The sequence below is a fragment of the Panicum virgatum genome, chromosome 3N (genome assembly GCF_016808335.1).
Source record: "Panicum virgatum strain AP13 chromosome 3N, P.virgatum_v5, whole genome shotgun sequence".
Classification (NCBI taxonomy): domain Eukaryota; kingdom Viridiplantae; phylum Streptophyta; class Magnoliopsida; order Poales; family Poaceae; genus Panicum; species Panicum virgatum.
The window spans coordinates 18605758-18628227 of record NC_053147.1 but is presented as its reverse complement, the minus strand read 5'-3'; the positions used below and the strand labels follow the sequence as shown (position 1 = coordinate 18628227).

The following is a 22470-nucleotide window of genomic DNA, read 5'->3' as shown; positions in this document are numbered from 1 at the left end:
TAGTTAGGTCAAAGTAGCACTTTTTTTAGGATAAATTTTAAACTCTAGATGTGCAATTATTTTAGGACGAGGGAGTAACTAGGCCGCTGCATAGGCTATTTTTTTAACAAAATGTATAAGATAAAATTTCCATCGTTGAAAAAGGATATCGACTAGGGGAGTTCAGGCTTTAGAGGTTGTGGCCTTTTGTGGGGCACCAGCAGCAGAACTGCAGAGGCTGAGAGGCGCAAAGCACAGCGGCCGATTGGATCACGCAGTTCACGTGTGCACAAGCGGTTAGCCGGTCAGGCGGGGTCATGGACGGGTGTCTGCACGCGGCGCACAGCAGGCAGCTCTGCCGCTAATCCCGCTATGCTGCTGATGGGCTGCTAAAATGAAATGTCAAAACCAACAAAAAAAAGAACACGGGCCCACCGTGGGGCTCGAACCCACGACCACAAGGTTAAGAGCCTTGCGCTCTACCGACTGAGCTAGACGGGCACCTTGGAGTGAGCCGCCAATTAAAGTTAATATAGTCTATAAGAAATTCCCAAAGTTTACCGTCTCCTGTCAGGGAAATTGTGTTCGTGGATGGGACCCTAACCCGCATGCCAATCTTGTACTGTACGACGATTCTTCAGTTGCCCAACTAATTGCATGTTTAAGGAGCGCTTAGTGCATGGTATTATGCATTTTCTCTTGCAAGGAAATAGTAGCAAGTATTAAAGTGGAATGAACCTTATAACTTTATAAGTACGGTAGTGCCTCCGTGGTAGCAAACAAGGAACGCTGATGAAGTGCAGAGAGAGGCAGAGACTGTTAGGTGGATTTCTACTTTTCTAGGCAAGCGGCAACTAAGCCTCAAGCGAAAAGTGAGGATAATCAGTATACCATTGAGAACGTAACCTCAGCATCCGACAATGAAGAAAGACAGTTTTATGATCAGCGGACAAAACATCGAGGGACTACAAAAGAAAAGAGTAGCAGCAGCAACCCTTTGAGCCGTTCAGCACACCCTTCGCAACCTCAGCCTGATCAAGCAAAGGCAGTGCCGTAACACTTGACATACATTTGGTTTGGCTCTAAACCTGTGTGGAGAAGAGGGTCTGATTGCAGTGTCCAGTCCCAGATCTCTTGCTACAACAAAACATCCTTACCCAAGTGCCAACCGACCTGCTACTCCACATTCTAGAATCAGGAAGCCTCTTCGAGCTTGTCCAGGAAACGCTTTCCATCCATCTTCTGGAAGAATGACTTGTCAAAGTGCAGCTCATCTGTCGACGCCGCCTCGAATCGAGTCCACAGTTCCTTCTTGAGAGTAGTTTCTCCAGCCTGCCTTCCCTTCAGGTTCGTGCTTTCCAAGCCTTTCCAGGGGGTACCAAGCAAGGCCTTGCTATGCACAGCAGGGGTTTGGATTGGCTTCTCATCTGGAACATCATATTTTCCCTTCATGTTACTTCTTGCTGGAGTTGGAAGTGGCTTATCATCCGGTGGATCCACCATCAACACACAGGTCTTGAGTGGTGACAGGTACCACTGAAGAGCATCTTCGGCTCCTCTTCTTCTGTATGTACTTTTGGTAAATTGCTTGAGCCCATAAATGTCATACCTTGATGCCAGATCCTTCGAGACTTCATCCGATGATTCAGAATGTTTGTCACCCTGGCTTGGTCCATTGCTGCCAATGTCTTCCTTCCTTGAGCCCTCCGGTATTTGAGAGAACAACTGCTGTTTACTAGATAATGCTGTCTTCAGGCATGATCTAGGTAATGCTCTCATGCTCTTCTGAATCGAGAAAGTGCAAGGCGAACAGAGCCTATCTTCTAGTGAGCACTTGTTTGCTGTAGAATTATGAGGTGTCATAATGGTTCCAGTCCTCGCTTCCTTTACCTTCACGCCTTGCTCTAGATCAGGTTGAACATCATCAGAAATGGTCAGGTTCCAAACAGGTAAACTGGGAAGATTTAACTGGTCCATGCTAGAAGCTGTCTCCATTTGAGTTTTTGATGTTCGGCACCTTGATGAGCATGCTTTTGTTTTTGGCAATGGTGTCAAGAGAAATAACTGCTTTCCGCTGTCGACCATACAAGCCCCAGTACGCCATGAGACAAGTGGTGAAGGTGAGACGATCATGTCAGCCTCAGTAAAGTAGCTGCAAGGTGATGCTACTGGATCTGTATCAGGTAAGTAGCTGCTGCTGCAGATCAACTTGCCATCCCCTTTTGCAACAGAATCTGAGCAAGTTAACGGAGTGTATTTTGAGACATTTTCTGTATTTTCCAGACCAGTTTCTAGTGCCTGCTTCAGTCTTGAAGACCATTGCTGCTTAAAAAGAAAAACATGACAGTAAAAAGAACTGCAATGCAAGGGGCTTATGTCTAGATGTTTCAGAACCATGGAAGATTTGATGACAACACACACCTTCAAGGAATAATTAGTGTCTGATAAGAAGCCATTGAAGGATTCTATCTCTTGTTTCCCTCTTTGGGACACAGTTTGGCATCGAAGGGCATCAGAAATCAGTTCATCAATCTAGCAGGCAGAACACATGGGAAAAGTTATAAAGAACACAAAAATTGATATGTTTATGTTATACAAATGGAAAAATTGTCATTTCAAGAATAATTATGGACTACACATAATCCTGTATACTACAGCTGATTAAGGGATCAGCAAGCGACTAGTATGCTAATCCTGTATACTACAAATGTGCACAATGAACAATTCACATTCCAATTCAGGAAAACATAAAGAAATTATGCTTCCCCCCTTTATTTTATAGAGGCAACATTCCGTTCGTTTGCTGGAAGAGTACGCAAACAGATAAACTGTACAATAACATAGCAACAAAGCAGGATGGGGTGTTTCTTATGCCCCACCTTTCTGAACTTATACGAAACTAGTATGCAGGCAGGCACTTTGTAATGCAGAGCATCACAAAAAATCCGCCAATCCAAATCGCGACTAATACCAGAATAGCACGGAGGTCAACTCACTTACGCAGTAAAACCCTACTAAACTACCAAACTAATCTGGTCTGATAGTTCGAATGGGAATTCATTTTCTCAAAGGATAGCACAGGTTCCAACATTACAAGTCGCCAAATACTGATCGAGATGGGGGTCAGGGAGTCAGGGTTCGAGGGGGGGGGGGGGGGGGGGGGTCGACCTGGGAGACGATGCCGGCGAGGTCGGAGCGGGCGAGGCGGAGGCGGTCGATCGCCGTGTCGGCCTTGGCGGCTGGTGCGGCGGCGGTGGCGGTGGCGGGAGGAGGCGGCTTGCGGAGGAGGGATTCCGGCGCCGGGCGCGCCTTGTTGACGGCGAGGACGCGGAGCGGGCGCCGCCGCGCCGTCGACTTGGCTCCAAGGCTCTTCTGCATAGCTTGGGAGAGGGAGATGGGGATTGGAGTTTGGGGAGAGGAGCGCAACGGTCAGGAAGGGAAGGCTCCGGAAAAGGGGGAGTTTGAACGTGGGCTCGGGAGCCAGGAGGACAAGCCGAGAAGGCGACCGGAACGGAGGACGGAGAACAGAACACGGGAGGGATTTTGCTTTACGATTCGTGCCGCGGGAGTTGGGATCCATCCAACGTCGGTGCTTAATATACATGGTTCGGCTCACAGAGTTCCTTCACCCTGTTACGGCAGGTTCAAAAAAAAAAAACCTGTTACGGCGGCATTTGGGACAGCTCGATTCGTATGATTGTCTGAGTCCAAGAACCCCTTGATGTGCAAAATTCATGTCACGCATTGAGTTTTCAGTCTCTTGAAAAAAATTCATGTAAATGACATGAAGTAATTAAAGTACAACTTTACAGCTTTGCCGTTGTGCTGCTCTGGTGGATGTTTTGCCGCCGTGGTCGATAGTTGGAGTTCACTTCTGGCGGATGCTTTGCCGCCATTGTCGGTTGGTCAGGTGGATGCTTTGCCACTTTATTTGCGTCATCGACCTTCGCGTCTTTAGTGGTGTAGTTTCATTTAGCAGGTTCAGTTGTGTGGTTTTGGCTAGGTTTCTGAGTCCGAGTTTGTCTCCTCCTCTGTTGTTCTTGCTGTTCTTGTTTGTGGTTATGGTCGTCCGCCACTTGCTTTGGTGGTTCTATGTGTCCGCTTAATAGCTTCTGTCTATTAAGGTTTGTAACGGTCGTATTACATTTTTTAATGAAATATGTGCATGTTCGCTAAAAAAACTTTACAGCTCATGTAGGAAAAATTTACCAGACGTCCACACATGTTTTTTTTACGGGAAAAAAAGTTGGAATCGCCATTGCTCCACTCATGTTTGTGGACGGGTGGAGAGAAGCTTTTCAACAACTATTTTAAGTTTTTGAACTACAAAAAATGCAAGATGTGAGAACCGCCCAATTTGATACTATTTTAAACGAACCGCCGGTTATTATCATCCAGATGAGAGTTAACACGTGCTTGCCAGAGCGCGTGCCACGTGTTATCCCACATCTAGTGACACGAATAACCGACACGTCATTCATCCAAAATAATATCAAATCCGGTAGTCCCGGTATGTGCTCCAACATACGCCCAGGAATCAACATATGCACATACCGTTTACAATCGAATACATTGCTAAATAAACCACAAAGAGTAGTCTTATACAATCAGAGTTCGAGACTTAATATTACAAGTTCAATATAGGTGGGTTTCAAGCTTCACTTTACAAGCCTTGGGCTCACGCGAGTCATATTAAACAGAGATTTAGAGCTTATTGAAAATACATGCTCTCCCGAAGCTCAGCTACGATAAAACTTACTTAAGATGATGATGCCTTGCTCAAGGACATCACCACAGGTCCACAGCAGCAACAGCCTACTCTTCCCCCGCATTAGGATCAGCGGGGTAGAAATGGCCGAACACCACTTCGGGCTCACCTGCAACTAGGTTTAGATAGCACCCTGAGTACAAAAGGTACTCCGCAAGACTTACGCGATTAAATAAACAAGGATCATGCAAAGGCTCAAGGAAAAACTCTAAGTTTAAGTACTTATTGCATAAGCATAAGCTGCCTAGACTATCACCTAGCAAACTTAATTAATCTTGCCCAACCCAACACTTTTAGTTGGTTAAGAGAGTAACATAATCTATAACTGATCATAGCTGTAACATGAACCATTCTCAGCATAAACGATATTCTATGAGGAGTTCATGGGTTAAAGAGCGTGCTCATAACCGAGAGCGCGGCAATTCGAATTGATTATAACCTTGCAAGGGTGTACTACTTTACCCACACGGCGCGAGGACCATGTGACTCACCCAACCGATCACGCCGGGCAAGGGGGTACTCACGTCAACCGTTCCCAACAAGGCTCAACCGTTGAGGGTACGCCCAGCTTGCGCGTGGAGATTTAGTTCCACCGGAGACTTCTCTAAACTTTCCTACACATAGTTCCACCCGGGGACACACTAAACCTCCCTGCATAGCCCTTGGCCACGCATCTGGGACCGGGCCTCAATGACCAAGTCAAAGAAGGTAATTGGCTTATCCGTTCCATTATATTGGATATGTGGTAGCACGGAAAGGTGCTCAAAACCAACGTCATCCACTCGGTCCTTAATCGATCCAAGCGGACTATGCCCATGTGACTTCATTCTCTAGGCCCTACCATTCCGTTCGAATCTCGATACTACCAACTTCTACTTGCCCCAGCTCAAGTGCGATCAAGGATAAACAGGTAAGTGTGATACTCCAAACCATTCCTGTCTAGCGAGCAAAAGAAGTACTCTAAGCCGGGCTAAGCATCTAGTCAGATTAAGTTATTAACTATCTAACTAGTGCCAAGAATAGGGATAACAAATCAAGGATGGATTATGCATGAAGATAGGTATCAAAATGTAATACATACATACTATAAATAACCCAACATTACCCGGTGAGATAACTAACTCAGATTAAGTAGGAGCAAGGAATCATGCTTAGCTGCTTGCCTTGGTTAGCTTCAGACTCGACCACGAACGGGATTCCGGGTTCAGCCTCCACGGACTCGGCGGGTTCCACGGGTTCGTTCTCCGACGGTTCGGTCACTAAAATGCATGAATGCGATGCAAGAATTAAGAAAAGATCTTAACCACATGCATAAATCATGGAAATAAATGAGCATGCAGAGGACAATGCAAAGAACTCATGAAAAATGGTTTTGCAGGAAAAGCATTTTCCTATAAGTAACCATAAATAGATCAATTTTCAGCTACTCTAAGCAAGATAAATCGGGAAAGGCATACAAACTGAACTAAACAAATCCAAGAAAATTATCATAGAAACTAGGCATGAAAACAAAGCTAACAAAACTGGTTTTGCCATTTTATCACTTTCCTGCAAAAAGTTCCATATTAAACCACATTTTGGACAGCAAGCATGAAATCGAAATAAAACCCTAACCAACAGCAAGGAATCATGTGAACAAGCTGCACCACTGAAAACTACACCTCACAAGGAGTCTAACAAAATTTGGTTTGGCATTTTTCAAGCAGTACACAAATAAATAAGCAATAAACTCACTTTTGCAAGATAAAACTATAGATAAATATACAACAAAGTAACATGCAAAAAAATATTTTTCTTGAGTATATCTCAGCTAGAGGAACTCAACAAAACAAGTTTCACAATTTTTGGAGCTACACATGATTTTCTATGGATTTTGCAAGTTTGCAGAAAAACTAAACCTAATAAAACCCTAGCTAAATCGCTAGGTGCACCCGGGTTCCCACACCCGCAGACGCTGACGGGTGGGGCCCGCTAGCCAGCGACCCACCGGCCCGAGTCAAGGCCAACCAAGGGCCTTGACCCGCGGCGGGGCGCGGCCCCGGCGCGCACGCACCGCGCGGTGAGCGCGGACACCGCGCGCGCGGCGGCGCCGGCGAACGGCGGCGTGATGCGGCGCGGAGAGGAAGGGCCGGAGCGGGGCAAAGGGCGCGCGCACGGGGAAAAGGGGGTGGCGGCGAGTCTCACCAGGGGCTTGGACGGCGGGGAACGACGGCGAGGCGGCGGCGCGGCAAGCAGAGGCGGCGGCGGGCGAAGGCGCTCGCCGGCGGCCCTGCAGGGAGGGAGGAGGGGCCGGGTTAGGGGCAAAATCGAAGGATGATGACACAAGGGAGCTCCCCAAGCGAGGAATCGCGGCGGCGCTCACCGGAGCAGGGAAATCGGCGGCGAGGAGGGAGCTCGGGCCGGCGGCGTCAATGGAGGGGAGCGGGCTAGGGTTTGCGGGGGGGAACGGGGACCGGCCGGGCGTGGATAAGGAGAGGGGCGAGGGAAGAGAGAAGGGGCGGCACGGGATGCGAGGATTGCCGGCACGTGGCGCGGCTCACGAGGATGGCCGGCGGCGGGGCGACGCGTGCGCGCGGCACCGAGCAAAACAGAGGAGAGGGAGAGGGAGAGGCTGACGTGTGGGCCCGGCTTGGGATTTTCTTTCTCTTTTCTTTTTTTTTCCTGGGTCGTGACACAAGATGCCAAGGAAAAGTTTAGAGCCGAGTTTTAGCGACATATATGCCTTTGAAATTTGCTTGGCGCTCGAGAAAATTGCACCTAGAGGGCAGATCAGCCGACAGATCACAACAACACAAAATTTGCCTGAAAGCTTCCTCCATCACAAAGAGCAGATATAGAGCCCTTTGGCCGGGCTCCAAACAGCTTCGACTTCACATGGAGCAACACCGTTCGCTAAAACCTTTTTTCTCTCCTCGCCCCCCCCCCCCCCCCCCCCCCCTCGCAAAACCAGAAGGAACTGTGGCTCCACAGGTTCCGGCTCCTCAGATGCTACAGTGATGGAGTTAGACTAGGTGAGACTCCAGCAAAGGGGGCATAACTACGTGATATGAGAATGAGATCATAAGCGTCGTAAGCATGCTAATACTGCTCTCATTATCCTCCATGATCAGTTTCATGACATTGATCAAGTACCTTCTAAAGCAACTTGTGGAAATTTCGCTTCGCACCTTCGTCCTACTCTGACCCCTCCCTGACCCGCTTATCAGCTAGAACGTCACTACAGTGTACATGTGACAGCACAATCTTCTGCTCACATCACCCGAAGCCAACACAGCTTAAAATGACTTATTCCTCCACGCAGAATCAATCGAACAGCGAAATTTATATGTCGGCATTAAGCACAAACCAGTTCAAAGCAGTAGGAAAGATTCCAATTCCAGAGCGCCAAACACAGTCGAAGCAAGGACCGCGTACAAGGCGTTCGTCGAAATGGCGCAACCAAACGCGCGAGGAGAGCACCCGCTCCCCGCGACGCTTCAGTCGCGGAGCACGACGGCCGGGTCCTTGGACGGCGCGGGGTCGGCCACACCTTCCCCGGGAAGGTCGGCGCCGGAGTCGTCGGATGCGGCGGCGGTTGGGTCGTGGGAGGAGTCCATGGCCTCCTGCGCCTGGTCGAGGTAGGGCTTGAAGCCGACGCGGAAGGAGAGGTAGCCGAAGGCCACGGCGCCGAGCACCACCACCCCCGACCGCATCGCGTTCTGCCGCGCCCGGCGCCCGCCCGCGCCCATCGCCGCCACGGACGCGCGCGCCTGGGGATTAAGGAGGAAGGACTCGCGCGGAGCGGCCGGATGCCCGGATGGATGATCCCTCCCGGAGCAGTGCCTATAGGGTCAGTGTCTCACTGTCTCTGTCCGCGGGGTCCCAACTTCACTATGCCGAAACAGAGGGAACTCAGGGAAGGGAGCGAGCGAACCTCGCGTTACACCCGTCACTAAAAAAGTTTTATAAATAAACTCTTTTTATAAATAAACTTCGTTGAGTACTTCATACATTTTATGCATTGAAGATTTCTTCGTTGCGTTATTTGTGCTACTCTCGTCCAAACAAGGCGCATACATTTTATGCATTGAAGATTTCTTCGTTGCGTTATTTGTGCTACTCTCGTCCCTCTGTTTCCGCGTGCTCTCGCACGCCGCGCGCGCGCACCTGAACGACCAAAGGCAGCAGCTGCTGCAGCAGTCCAGCACTGAGGCAGCGTGCCTTGTGTGCCTGAACTGAACCTGAGGTTCCCGTGATCGCCGTGATGCGCTGGCGGTGTTCTTTTTTCCTTTTGCGGGAAAATTCTTGCAGGCAGTGTAGGGGGGTGCGCGGCTGCGTGCAACGACATCATCAGAATAAAAAAAGTTAATTGTTGCTGCCCAGGATCGAACTGGAGACCTTCAGTGTGTAAGACTGACGTGATAACCACTACACCACAGCAACTCTGCTTTTATCAAGTTGAAACTTTTTAACATATTAAATCACGGGATTCCTTGGCCTTGCTTCTAGTGAAATTCACACGTGGATTTTTATCATCCTTTCATACATAAATGGATCTCAAATTTGGATCCACTCGATTTCCGCAAAAAGTTGGGCAGCATGTACAGTAGTTGTCTGTTTTACTCGCAAGGTCATGAATTTGTAATTTGCGGTAAAATATGAACTTGTTTATGACCATTGCGATTATCTTTTATATCCTCGTATGAAAAGCCAATGATTTCTTAGGAAGACCCAATGTTGTTCACTGTATATATGCTAGAATTGGATAGCTTGTTAAACAGTGGCGAATCTAGGATTTAAGTGGTGAATCTAGAATTTAAAGTTAGGATGGTCCAACAATGTAAAACTTTTGGATAGCATGATAACTTAGTAAAATATCATACAAACATATTTAAATGTAAAAATAGATACAAAACTTGCATCAAATGATCCTTCCACATAAGCTTACAATAGTTCAAATAAGATTATAATATTTTTTATCTTCCCCTCGAGTCAATGTTTTTTCTCATGACCATGTGAAAGTCTTCAGTCTCCACTACATCACCTTTATTTACATTGAAGAAAATATCTCGTCCAATAAAGATGACTAAGATATGATCCAAAAGACAATCACAGCTTGCGAATTTATTCGGATGTGTCTCCTTGTCAATCGATTGACAAATAGCTTATCCATCAATCACCTATTCCAGTCATCCAACATCCACCTATTGCCCCAGGTGTTGTTCGCTGTTAATGGTCCCGGTAGTTTATTGTTGCATGACTGTTGTTAATTTTTTTATCACAGACACACGGGCGCACTAATGGTCTGCTGACAAGTTAGTTTAGGGCTATTTTTTTGTTCTGTTGGAGGCCTGCTAATGTTGCCGGCCCAATACATCACATTTGAGCCAAAGAACTACATATTTTTATCAACTGGAGTGTAAATAAAGCATCCCAGAAAAAAATTACAAGTTTTTTTTTGCTAGAAAATAAATTTACACTATTTTTTTTTCAAAACTTCTTTGATGTCAACACAAAAGTCAATAATTACAACAAACCAAATAGTTACAATTTTTTTGGGCTTACAAGAAAGTTACAATTACAAATTTCTCCAGATCCATCTTCATACCAAACATGAAAATAAAACCGATGCTCCAGCTATCTAGTCTCACATTCTCTTTGTCCCCACCCTGAGCACATAATAAAAAAACAAACTGATGTGTTAGTGAGGAGAACAAAGAAACCAAATATTTCCAGCTTTATTTTGGTATATTGCATGAATATGCACAGAAATAACAATCTACCCCGAATTAAACATACATTTCTGGTTAAAGAACAAATTGAAAAGGGCTCGAGGGAAAAAAAAACTACACATTGTACCTTGTTTTGTTGTTAAGATATGAGAGACAATCTCTTATCAGCTCTGCCTTGTAGCCAGCGAATGCACTCTGCATATTCACACAATATACCAGAAGAGATTGATCTTGTAGCAAAGTTGTGTTCCCCTAAGAAGTTTAAGACTTTTAATAACCTCATCTGACTCACCAAATTAATGATAAAGGCACATGGTAAGCTCAAAACTGGAATAATATATTTTTTTTACACTATAACCATCTTGGTAAAAAGAAAAATAGAATTCCAACTAAAGATATCTTCTTCTATTCAACAGCAGGTGGTGCTTGGTTTCATGCTGTTGGATCTCTCTGGTGGAAATCCTAATTGCCTCCTTTCAGCCTACAAAAGGATAAAAAATATTTGTGAAACTACAGTAGATGTACACAGCAATAAAGTTATATTTTAAGTTTTTAACTAGTTGTCAAATGACTCAAAGCGGTAGTTTTGTCAAATGACCCAATGCATCACATTTGAGCTGAAAAACTGCATATTTCTATCAACTGCAGTGTAAACAAAGCATCCCAAAAAAAAAAGTTACAATTTTTTTTTTGGCTTGACAATAAATTTACAATAACATTTTTTTTCAAACCTATTTTGATGCCAACATAAAAGCTAAAAATTACAACAAACCAAACAGTTACAATTTTTTTGGGGGCTTACAAGAAAGTTACAATTTCAAATTTCTCCTGATCCATCTTTACATCAAACATGAAAATAAAACTGATGCTCCAGCTATCTAGTCGTCACATTCTCTTTGTCCCCACCCCGAATACATAATCAAAAAATAAACTGATATGTTGGTGTGGAGAACAAAGAAAGCAAATATTTACTGCTTTATTTCTGTATATTGCATGAATATACACAGAAATGACAATCTACCCCAAGTTAAACATACATTTCTGGATAAAAAAACACATTGAAAAGGGCACAAGGAAAAAAATACACATTGTACCTTGTTTGTTGTTTAAGATCTAAGAGACAATCCCTTATTAGCTCTGCCTTTGTAGCTGGCGAATATGCACTCTACATACAGTGGCGGAGCGTGAGATAAAATTAAGGGGGGACCAATTTGTGAAGGCTCAAGCTCAAAGAGCCGACATGCCGCACCGCAGGCAAGCTTTAAGTGCCACATGTCATGGCGCCCTAGAGCGCAATGGAGAGAAAGCTTGGCGATAGTATTAGATAAGTATGCGTGAGGCATCAAATAATATAAACCTAGCGACCTAAGCTTTTGAGGGTGGCAATTAGCATAAAAATCAAGTTATCACCAAAAACTATAAATCTATGAACTTGCAAGGTTAAGTTTTAGAAAAGAATCGACAAAGGGACTAGCTGTAGCCCCTTAGGAGCCCTGTGCTCTTCTTCCTATGTCCAGGCGAAAGTGCCCAACGAGCTCCGCAGCCGGTGAGGTAGCAACAGCTAGCGAATACAATAAAAAGAGTGTGTCGCGACGCATTATCCAGCAATCACAGTCAAACGATGCAAAATGCAAGAAAAGCAATAGACATGATTGCACGTGGTCCTCTCTGGATAGTCCTGCAAGATCCATGAATGAACTCGGATACGTGAGTTGCTTGTAATAAGCGGACTACCAAAATAAACCAAAGCCTCGTAAATTCTTTGGGAGGAAGGGGGGGCCGGGGCCCAGGTTGGCCTCCAAGAGGCTCCGCCAGTGCTACATATTCATGTAGAGGTGCAAATGGGTCCCCCTTAGGGTATCCACTGCCCCTCTTTAGTATAAAAATTTGTTATAGTTTCTCAAAATGAACTTCCACTTTGAAAAAACTAGTACAAACTTTTGAACTAAAGAGGGAAGGTGGATACCCATAGGGGCACCTATTTGCACCCATATATTCATGCAATATACCAGAAGAGATTGATCTTATAGCAAAGTTATGTTCCCAAGGTTCAAAAAAAATGTTATTAAACTTCATTTAGTCGAGATTAAACTCTAAACAAAAGCCTAACGTCTATGTTTAATCTACGTTGACCCTACGTTTAACCTTCCTAGCACTAGTCAAAAGGCTAGCGCCTGCCTGGTGCCTCACTGGCGGAGCCAAGTGTCGGCGAACCTGGGCAGTGGCCCCCCCTTGCTCTGCGCCGATTTCTGAGGATCTAATACCATTCACAGTTGCTCAGCAGTGAGCACTGCAGCAAATAGTAGTCCAAAGTAGAGAGCCAGTTAGACTGCATGGCCTACAGGCACACAACACTCAGGAAAACAGTCGGTAGCAGACTAAAACTCTTATTAAAGCTCTAGCTCTTAGGCTACGAAAGCACAGTCGGGGCGAGCAGCATGTCAACAATTGACAAGTTGATCCTTGGCGCTTATGTAGAAGTTATCTATGTTCGTCCGCCCCCCCCCCCTGGTAGGATTCCTGGCTCCGCCACTGTGGTGCCTAGCGTTTACTTGAACATTGTATCTTCCCCTAATAAATTTAGTTCTTTTAGTAACCTCATCTCACTCACCAAATCAATGATAAAGACGCATGGTGAGCTCAAAAGTGGAACAAATTATTTTTTTTACACTATAGCCATCATGGTAAAGAAAAAAAATCGAATTCCAACTAAAAAAATACCTTCTTCTATTCAATAGAAGGTTGTGCACTTGGTTTGGTGCTACTGGGTCTCTCTGGTAGTAATCCTAGACAGTTTCCTCCTTTCAGCCTACAAAAGGATAAAAAATTATTTGTGAAATTACAGTAGATGTTTTCAACAATAAATTTACATTTTAACTGCTTCTTGTCAAATGACTCAAAGCGGTAGTTTTGAATGGGATAATTGAAAGAGAAGATGTATAAATTCATGACACACTAGTATGCAACAGAATACAAATTTCAAGAGGCAGCCACATACCAATTACCTCTCATAGGAACAGGACTAAGAAGAGCACCGAGAAGAAGGGCTCCATAGCCTTGATGGTCTATGTGAAGGAGACAACCACGTGCCCCAAACTCACATTGGTGAAAACTGAAAACATTTGCCATCATCTGGATCAAAGCAGGATCCGGCTTTGTATTAAACGAAAACAACAGAAGTTCACCATTAATTCACACCAAACTAAAAAAATCCTAGCATCAGTCAAATATAAATCAAGTCTGACACTAACACACCATCAATGCTTGGAACAAACAATTTTTTACTGTTCATTTGTGCATAGCGAAAGGCTCCACTAATCCTAAAAGTGACATTATCTTAGCATAGAAAATAATTTAGGACTAACATCTATATCATGTTATATCCCACACTGTGCAAAAAAATACAAGCTCCTACAGTAGAATCTACAAGGTCTCTACCCTTGTTTGGTAAAAAAAAAATTGTAGTAAGTAGATCTAAATTACACAAGTTTCAATGTTATAATGTTGTCTAAATATTGTAAACAATAATTAATAATTAAGCTAATGACATGTGCTACAATCCCAAACGATTACTAATTAAATCACACAACACATGCATCTCTGAACTGGCAAACAGTGAGAAAGACATAAATTCGAGTGTCAGACATATGAAAGGCTAATGTCTTATTGATTTTCTTATTAAAATGAGGGCTGAGAGATCTCACAACCCTATAGTCAATCAAAATTAATCCTTAGCAAAAACATATAAGGTTGCATATCAAGTGAAATCTAGGAATTAAGCTCAACAATGCAAGTAACGTAACTAGGTACCCTGCATGGACAAGACAAAGAATACTGTCAAAAATCATGTAAACAAGATATTGTTAACTAGTAAATTTAGTACAGACAGTTTGTTTCGGTCATGTCATTCCTAATCCCAAAGAGGAGATACTAATAAAAAAGTATATCAGGTGGCATCATTTCAACAATTGTTAACTTACACAGTGGTCCACAGCAACAGCTACCTCCAAGCACCTTGCGAATGGTTGGATTCCATCAAACACCTGGTGCTAATCTGACACTCTTAGTCACCTCCAGATGCATTTCCTAGCTTTACTAACCGATGACACAAGTAAGAAAACATAGAAATTGATGAACACACAAATACACAAAATTTACACACCCCAAATCGAGAGGAATAGCAGGCAACCTATAGAAACATAGTTCAGGGCTTCAGGCACCTCTCATTAGATCCCCAATTTTTTAGACCCTACAGAACTAGGTCGAACACAAACAAATTCCCTAATCCATCCCCACAAATCTAAACCTGAACACAAACCTACCTCAAATCCTCAAATTCAAACCACGTACTACCCCAATCGAACAATTGCAGACCTCAAATCAGACAAAGACCTACAACGAAGAGCGAACTGACGGAGATGGGGCTCGATCATCTGGTCTTCACGTTCGCTGGCGGCGGATGGGTAGGCGCTGTCTGGGCCGACGGCAAGTGCGACGGCATGCGGGAGAGGCCATCCGGAGGCAAGAAGCAGGAAGACGGAGTGGAGCCATTGGGGCCGCCATGCTCTGAAATCGCCAGCGAAAATGGTCTGAATGAACAGACCGGGGGACACTGACCTTGCTCGCGAGAGGGAGGGGTCGGACGGTCGTGATGCCAACCCGAGGAGCTAAACGGGCTGCTGGGTAAGACCAAACAGATGGGCCTGATAACACAAAGCACATATGAGCTGACCCGAAACACATGATTTACACAGAGGCTGATCTGCTCCGTCCGTTGCCAATCGGACGAGCCAAAGCGTTGATTGATAGATAAACGAGATTTCAACCGGTTGACAAGGAAGAAATCTCAATTTATTCACGTAGTGTGAACTAGTTACCTTGCCTCCATCAAACGATGCAGTCGCAGCACCATGGATGAGGAAGGTCCGCAGCAGACCTTCGCCCTCAAGCGCTCGTTGCCTAACCCCAGCAGTTGTGCCTATGCAGCCGTGCTCCTGCCTCCGCAGTATGCGCTGCAGCGCTGATGCCCCAGCAGCTTGCAGCCATGCTGCCGCCAGCGGCCGGCCGCCATCCCGAAACACTACGCCCACGCGCAGTCATATCGGGAGGGAGCGGTCAAGTAGACGAGCGGGCGAGCGACTGCTGGCGGAGACGGTGCTGTTTGAGCTGCGCCCTAACTTACTGAAAAGATACCCCCGATCAAGTGCTATTTGAGCTATTTCTTAGGATGGGCCGCTCCACCCTTTAGATCCGCCCCTGTGCATAGTGACTACGTGTAGCAGTTTAATAGTAATTTTAATAATAGAGCTAAGTGCTTAGCTATTAGTCAAGTTGGTGGTCTCTTATTTGTCTATAAGAAAACTTTTTTTTATTCCATGATCTATTGATCTACCTTCTCTTTCTAATCCTCGTCACATTTATTTAATATATGGCTCACCACCTGCATATGATTCCATATTCAGCTTGGTGGTTGCATGAGAACTGATTTATTCTCTTTTCTCTTCTCCACATCAGCATTTATTTAGTTATAAACTAATTATTGTACTTGCCCTAATTAGTGGCGGGGCGCTCAGTATGGCAATGTATTGCAGCTGCCATCCCTCAAATTTTGCTGACAATACATGCCCAAGGTGGGTCTGAATTATTTTAGCATTAGCATAAGTGTGACACTGTAGCTATTGACTTCATCAGTCTAACTGCGCCATAGCTAAATTCCAATCCGTCCTTCGCCACTTGCTCTAATAGAAATAGAACGTAAACCTTGGACGCACCGTAAAACCCTCGCCACGGAGCACGGCCGCGGAGAATCCTTCAACACCGACAGGCGAAGTCCCCGTTCGGCACATGCAAGAACAATCTCAGCCGCTCAATGGAAATCTCACGGCCCCGACCCCCTGCCGCACCCAGCCCACCAGCGCAGCATCAATCCCTCGGGCCCACGGAACCCGCGAATTCCCGCAACTACCCATCACTCGCTCGGCTAAGGCTTTCTCCAACCATTCCCCCCATCCAACTCCCCCCAAACATACTATTTACTATATTTTACTACCTCCCTCCAAAAAATTCCTCCCCCTATAACTCCTTCTCTCCAACCATTCTCCCATATCTATTTCCCCTATATACTATCACTCATTAACTAACTATTTATTTAACGTTTTTGAATTTAAAAAAAATCATACAGTATTTGTACTGTCATAATACGCATTATCATCGTATTACGGGGTTCAAACGGGATTAATATCGCGAAGAAACAATGTGATTAGAGATATAAGAAGAGTTTCAACTCCCCCACTACGTAGAGGAAGCTGTGGGGGGAGCCGTTGGACCGCTCGCTCCCCCAAAGCCCCCCCTACGTAGGGTGGGGGGGGGGCGCTGTGCAGGGCGCCGTTGGAGGAAGCCTAACGGCGCGCGCCCCAGGCCCCCTGCTGCCTCCGCAGCCCTCATGAGCGTGAGGGTGGCGAGGTCATTTCGCGCGCCATGTCGACGGCGAAAGGATATGGGTTCGAGCGGAGCCGGTAGGACTGGGGACTAGAAGTGCGGCTAGGGTTGGTAGTTTGGTACCTCCTCGCACACTTCTCTTCGCCCAATCGACGCCCCCGCTTCGTCTCCCCATCCTATCGCAGCCGCCGCCGCCGGAAGCCCGAAACCGTAGCCCCCTCGCCCCTCGACCTCGGCAGAGCGATGACGATGCGGTCCGGCAGGCGGATGTTGTAGCCAGAAGGGTCAGTTCCCCAGTCCCCACATACAAGAACGCCGACTGTAGGGTGACCTTTCCCGCCGCCGTCTCCATGGCGACCCTCAATCCCTTTGAAATCCTGGGCGCCGACGACAACGACGATCCCACGCAGCTGCTGGCCGCTGCTGCGGCAGCGAAGCAGAAGGCCGAGGCGAAGAAGCAGGCGGCGGCGGCGGCGGCGGCCACAGGAAAGGGCGCGCAGCCAGCCCCCGCCAAGTTGCCAACCAAGCCTGCTCCCCCAGCCCAGGCCGGTGAGTTCGGAGTTCGGTTAGGTGGGTGTTTGGATCTGGGGTTTAAGATAGGTTTTGCCCCCCATTTTGAGGCTTGGATTACAAAAAATATTGTTTTTTGGGTACAATTTTAGGATATCCTGCTGATTAGCGTACACAACGTTGTTTTGATGTTGTCCTGAGAAATAATATCTGTGATGTTTGAAACAGTTAGTTTAGCAATTTCTGCCATAAAGATGTTTTTTGTGGGTATGGAGTGCTTATGTTATATACATGTTTCAGTGAGGGAGTCTCGCAGTGGTGGTGCTCCCTCTCGTGGAGGATACGGACGTGGCGAACGCGGCCGTGGCAGAGGCGGGCGAGGGTATGGCCAGAACCGTGAGTATGGCAGCGAAGATGCTAATGGGTTTCAGGGAGGATATGGTGCTGGAGGTGGTGCCAGAGCTGGAGGTGAAGAAGGTGCCCAAGACAGAGGTCCTCGGCCACCCTACCGTGTAGGCGGAGGAGGCCGGCGGGGTGGGTACCGTGATGGTGAGTTTGGCGATGACTCTGAGAGGCCATACCGGAGGACCTATGAGCGCCATAGCGGTACCGGCCGTGGGTTTGAAATGAAGCGTGAGGGTGCAGGGCGTGGGAACTGGGGAACTACCACTGATGAAATTATCGCCCAGTAAGATAGCTGTGTTTTGCTGTTTTCTGTTGAGGACCACATTAGTCAACAGAGTTAACAAGCAGTGTTTGGATGATCAGGGAAACTGAGGAAGGCCTGAAGCTGGATGAGAAGGCCCCTGTTCCAGAGAAGCAGGGTGCACTGGAGGATGCTCCACAGGCAGAGGAGAACAAGGATAACAAGGACACAAATGAGGAAGAAGAGAAGGAAGAGGATAAGGTTCTTTTTTGTTAGAGTTGTATTGTTTATAGTTCATTTTGGAAGCAAAATCGCGATGTCTATGGTGCTCGGCTGTCCATTTCAGCCTCACAATAAGTGTCATTTGTTAACATCTTGTTCCTGCTTTAAGATTATGGACAAAAGGTTATTACTTTGCTGTTAAATTGCTTTATGTTTGGTGGTTATTTATTTGTCTTTGTCCTATGCTGTTTGCTTGCATATTGAATTGGTCTGAAGTTGACTTGTGGATCTTGTCTTAGTTATTTGTCATTTCAAACCACTGTTATTTTTTGTAAGTGGGATCTGGTAATGTTTGTTCAGGAATGATCTACAATAATCATGCACCAAATGCAGGCATATACAATTTATTTGTTTAGCAGCTATAGAGTTGCTATGACTTCATGATGTGCATTTTTTCATGGAACCAATAGAGGAGTGTGTAATAGGCATAGACTAAAGTTTTTGAAAACTTTGAGGCCTGTTAACTTTGTTTCTCTTTCATCGGCAATGTATTACCTATCCTATGGAATACCCATTTTAATGCTTGATTGCAATACTGATAGGGTATTGAATCTACTTTTAAGAATCAACAGGTAATTAGCAATAGATATGGTTGCAAAATCCAGCCATAATCCAACTTGAGATTTTCAATTTTTTATATTTCCATCTCCATAAGTTTCTCATCCAGGGGCAGTTTTAAGCTGCGCGATCATTACTTCTGTTCCTTATAATGAAGATATTTTGTTTCCTTATTCATTCATTTTACCTATATCTGCTACCATGTTGATGATCGTATGTTTGAATATTGGATGATGCAGGAGATGACCCTGGAGGAGTTTGAGAAAATAAGGGAGGAAAAGCGGAAGGCACTTCTTGCCCTAAAGACTGAAGAGAGGAAGGTTGAAGTTGATAAGGACCTGCAGTCTATGCAGCCGCTTTCCACTAAGAAAGGAAATGACGAAATTTTCGTAAAACTGGTAATTTTCCATTATGACTATTAATATTTTCATGCTTTTATAACGTGGAGGTGTCTGAGCCTGATTAACTATTTTTTCTTTAGGGTTCTGATAAGGATGCTCTGAAGAAAAAAGAAAATGCTGAACGCGATGAGCGTGCTAAGAAGGTCTTACATCATCCTCCACTTCCATATTTCCCTGTATCAAGCGCTTAAAAATACTAAAAGATTTCCATTCTGGTGAAATTGAAAAATAGCCACTTATCGTGGCAGGGCCTGTTTTGGGCCCCTTATGAACTCCATGAAGCATGAACACACCAGAATTATTTGCTCTCTTGGGTTCATTTACCGGTCCTCGGTCCAGTGGTTACAACTGCTATAGCTCATTGGTGCATTGAAATAAATGTCAGGATTTAAACGCTCATTTTCTACTTTATAGCAACTGCTAATGTGGAAATTCTTCTTTTTTCAGTCTCTGAGCATCAATGAGTTCTTGAAACCTGCTGATGGAGAAAGGTACTATGGTGGCCGAGGTCGTGGTAGGGGTCGTGGTGACCGTGGTGGCTTCAGAACAGGATATGGTGGGGGTTACCGTGCTCCACCAGCTGCTCCTGCAATTCAAGATCAATCCCAATTCCCGTCACTTGGTGGGAAGTGAAAAACACCTGCCTGAAAACAGAATTTGCTGCCAGAAAACACATCTTTGTTGTCAATGTCGAGTCCTTGTTTTTCTGCAGATTACCGTGCCAATTCTAATCAGACATAATGGTGTGTTTATTCCCTGCTGTGTCAGTCGACTTTGTATATCAGAGTTGCTTGTAAGAATTTTGTCAGGCTATTATCAGTGTCCTTCCTTCGACAGCAGTCATTTCTTGCGGGTTATCAGCTGCGTCTATATCTGTTAATATGCATTTTTCAAAATCTTTGGTCAGGATAATATGCAGTTTTTCTGGAATTCCCTTTGTCGTTCAGTTATTGTAGTACCAGGTGCTGTTTAACTTGTTGGCGTCTGCAGCTGCTGCTGAAATTTCCTATCTCAGGACAAGACAGTAACAGAGGTTTGGATGTTTTCACCGCGAAGTGTTCGGTTCTACGGATCCAGATGCAGACTACTACTGATGATAGTGTTAACTTCTTCAGTCTTCAGGAACCAGCCCGATTTGGGAGCCTGGGGATGCAGACCGGGTTGCCTTAGGCCTGGAAGTTTGCTGCTTGCTCCTGAGGTCGCATTTGCTAGAACCGTAGATTTTTGTAATATGAAGGCATAGAGCAGAGAACGTAGCTTCTAAGGGTACCAGAAAGGGATAAAGGGTAGCTCCTATGCAATTCTAATCTTCCAGGCGAACGTTGGTTCGGTCCTAAACTTGCTATCAATTCGTTACAGGAAATAAGATGGAACTACTTTTTGCTGGCACAAGGTCATGACATCGAAAAGGCGGTAAATGCTGGAGTGATTGTACATCTACGGCAAAGAACATTAACATTGAAAGTCTACTTATGTTGTGCAAACTTGAGATGATTTTACCCCTAGCAACATTATATCAACTCCTCCAGCCTGCGCAAAATACACAGATCATGGTGGTGCTGGATTTCTTGCTCTAAATGGCGCCACTAGAACAGGCTCGATGCTTTAACTCTATAACAGAAATATATATGGATTCTCTCCAACAATCCAAATGCGTACACATGTACATATGTAGTTGAAGTACGGTGGAATTCGAGATTTGGTGAGGAGTATGTCGTACCTCCCCGCTGGTGGCTGAGCATGCCCAGCTCGGAGATCTAAGAATGATGATATATCCGGAACTTTCACAGTCCACACCAGAGAGCTACACATACTTTTTCAAAATATGATCGATTTGGTTCTTTGTTCCGGACTTTGCTTTAAATTTGCTCCAAGTGTCTCCAGCTTCATGATAAGTAGTTTTGTCCTAAAGAGTGTGGTTCTAGTATGTGTAGCTCTCTGATTTAGACGTCTAAATCATGAAACTAGAACGACACCCTTATTCCTGCCAAACCTAGTTTTTCTTGACGTCTAAATCAGAGAGCTACACATACTTTTGTCCTAAAGAGTGTCGTTCTAATTTTGTTCTAAGTTAAATACCACGAGTTTAATCAAATTTATAGAAAAGAGTATCAATATTTATGAGATTAAATATATATACTATAAAAATTATATATCAGGACAAATCAAATCATATGCTTATTTAAGATAATAACTATGGGTACGCTTTGGTATAAATGTGGTCAAACTTAAGAAGGTTTGATTTAGAAGAAAACTAGGATAAGATTCTTTCTGGACCAGAGTACATATTTCTATTTTCATGCTATGTAAATCATACAGTTACTGAGCAACATACATGTAACTATAGTAGGCTGCATGATATTCCTCGAATTTGCTTGGGACATGTAGCATATTCAAACATTACATCTTGTAGGGATTGGTTGGGATGGGTTCACCAATTCTTTACGCATTTTACATTGGCTCTTTCCTCTTTGTTTAGGTTTCCCCCCAAATCATATGGAGATGAACATACACTTTTTAAAATTTATAAATCTGAATGTATCTATTTATTAATTGTATTTTTCATGAACTCTTTATTTATGTATTTTCCCTCCTAATTCATATGAATATAAAACAAATAATTTTGCATAGTTTTAATCGAATTATACTTTTACTAACTTAATTTTATATGGAGTATTTGTTTAGGTATTATGCTTTCCAATTCCAATTCGTATGAAAAAAGTATTAATTTTCCATTTTATTCAGAAATTACTGATTCTGTTCGGCTGCCTTGTCAACCAATCAGTCAGCATTACTTTTCTCTCGCACCAAATCAGCACCAGTCACCAGCCAGCCAACATTACTTTTCTCTCACAACAAATCAGCACAAACCACCAGCCACTAGCCGCAGCCAGTCGAACAGAGTGATTATTTATTACTTTATTGTACACAATCTTTGTAGTTTAATCTTGCCTACTAAATCACCGCAAAATCCAACGCTTGATGTTCCTTTCTTTTTTATTAATGTTATAGTTTTTTGATGTTCCTTTCTTTTTTATTAATGTTATAGTTTTTTTATCTTTGAGAGTGAACATGGTGCTTCTCTGACACTACAATCACACGCACACCCACTATTTCACGAGTAGTAGCACCAAATACTTGGGCAATTAACACTGTTATAATAATAAAGTAAAAAAG

General features: G+C 44.6%; 3 protein-coding genes, 1 long non-coding RNA gene and 2 other non-coding genes across 14 annotated transcripts; 1 reads left to right on the top strand and 5 right to left on the bottom strand.

Moving 5' to 3' along the window:
* Positions 1–407: 407 nt before the first annotated feature.
* On the bottom strand, positions 408–480 carry TRNAK-CUU. Its single transcript has one exon. It is a non-coding gene; the product is annotated as a tRNA-Lys (tRNA).
* A 372-nt stretch (positions 481–852) lies between these two features.
* LOC120664832 lies at positions 853–3531 on the bottom strand. Its single transcript, XM_039944184.1, has 3 exons — positions 3148–3531; positions 2401–2511; positions 853–2301 (listed from the first exon to the last, which is right to left on the bottom strand). The coding sequence occupies exons 1-3, from the start codon at positions 3355–3357 to the stop codon at positions 1174–1176; spliced, it is 1449 nt and encodes a 482-aa protein (XP_039800118.1). The 5' UTR covers positions 3358–3531; the 3' UTR covers positions 853–1173.
* A 4471-nt stretch (positions 3532–8002) lies between these two features.
* LOC120664831 lies at positions 8003–8596 on the bottom strand. The gene has a single exon (XM_039944183.1). It carries the CDS (start codon positions 8473–8475, stop codon positions 8224–8226), a length of 252 nt encoding a protein of 83 aa, XP_039800117.1. The 5' UTR covers positions 8476–8596; the 3' UTR covers positions 8003–8223.
* Positions 8597–9096: 500 nt separating this feature from the next.
* On the bottom strand, positions 9097–9169 carry TRNAV-UAC. Its single transcript has one exon. It is a non-coding gene; the product is annotated as a tRNA-Val (tRNA).
* Positions 9170–10166: 997 nt separating this feature from the next.
* Positions 10167–15475, bottom strand: LOC120664830. Of its 8 annotated transcripts, XR_005671036.1 has the most exons (8): positions 15336–15474; positions 14439–15161; positions 13464–13570; positions 13180–13267; positions 11553–11623; positions 10751–10939; positions 10586–10653; positions 10196–10395 (listed from the first exon to the last, which is right to left on the bottom strand). It is a non-coding gene; the product is annotated as an uncharacterized LOC120664830 (long non-coding RNA). The 8 variants fall into 8 exon arrangements; XR_005671035.1 differs by having other exon boundaries at positions 10586–10939; positions 13457–13590; positions 15336–15475; XR_005671031.1 differs by having other exon boundaries at positions 10586–10939; positions 13457–13570; positions 15336–15473.
* A 1447-nt stretch (positions 15476–16922) lies between these two features.
* LOC120664829 (RGG repeats nuclear RNA binding protein A-like) lies at positions 16923–20150 on the top strand. 2 transcript variants are annotated; one of them, XM_039944182.1, is made up of 6 exons: positions 16923–17445; positions 17707–18094; positions 18175–18313; positions 19132–19290; positions 19374–19436; positions 19741–20150. In XM_039944182.1, the coding sequence occupies exons 1-6, from the start codon at positions 17247–17249 to the stop codon at positions 19924–19926; spliced, it is 1134 nt and encodes a 377-aa protein (XP_039800116.1). In that variant the 5' UTR covers positions 16923–17246; the 3' UTR covers positions 19927–20150. The 2 variants fall into 2 exon arrangements, with proteins under 2 accessions (XP_039800116.1, XP_039800115.1); XM_039944181.1 differs by having other exon boundaries at positions 17002–17466.
* Positions 20151–22470: the final 2320 nt, after the last annotated feature.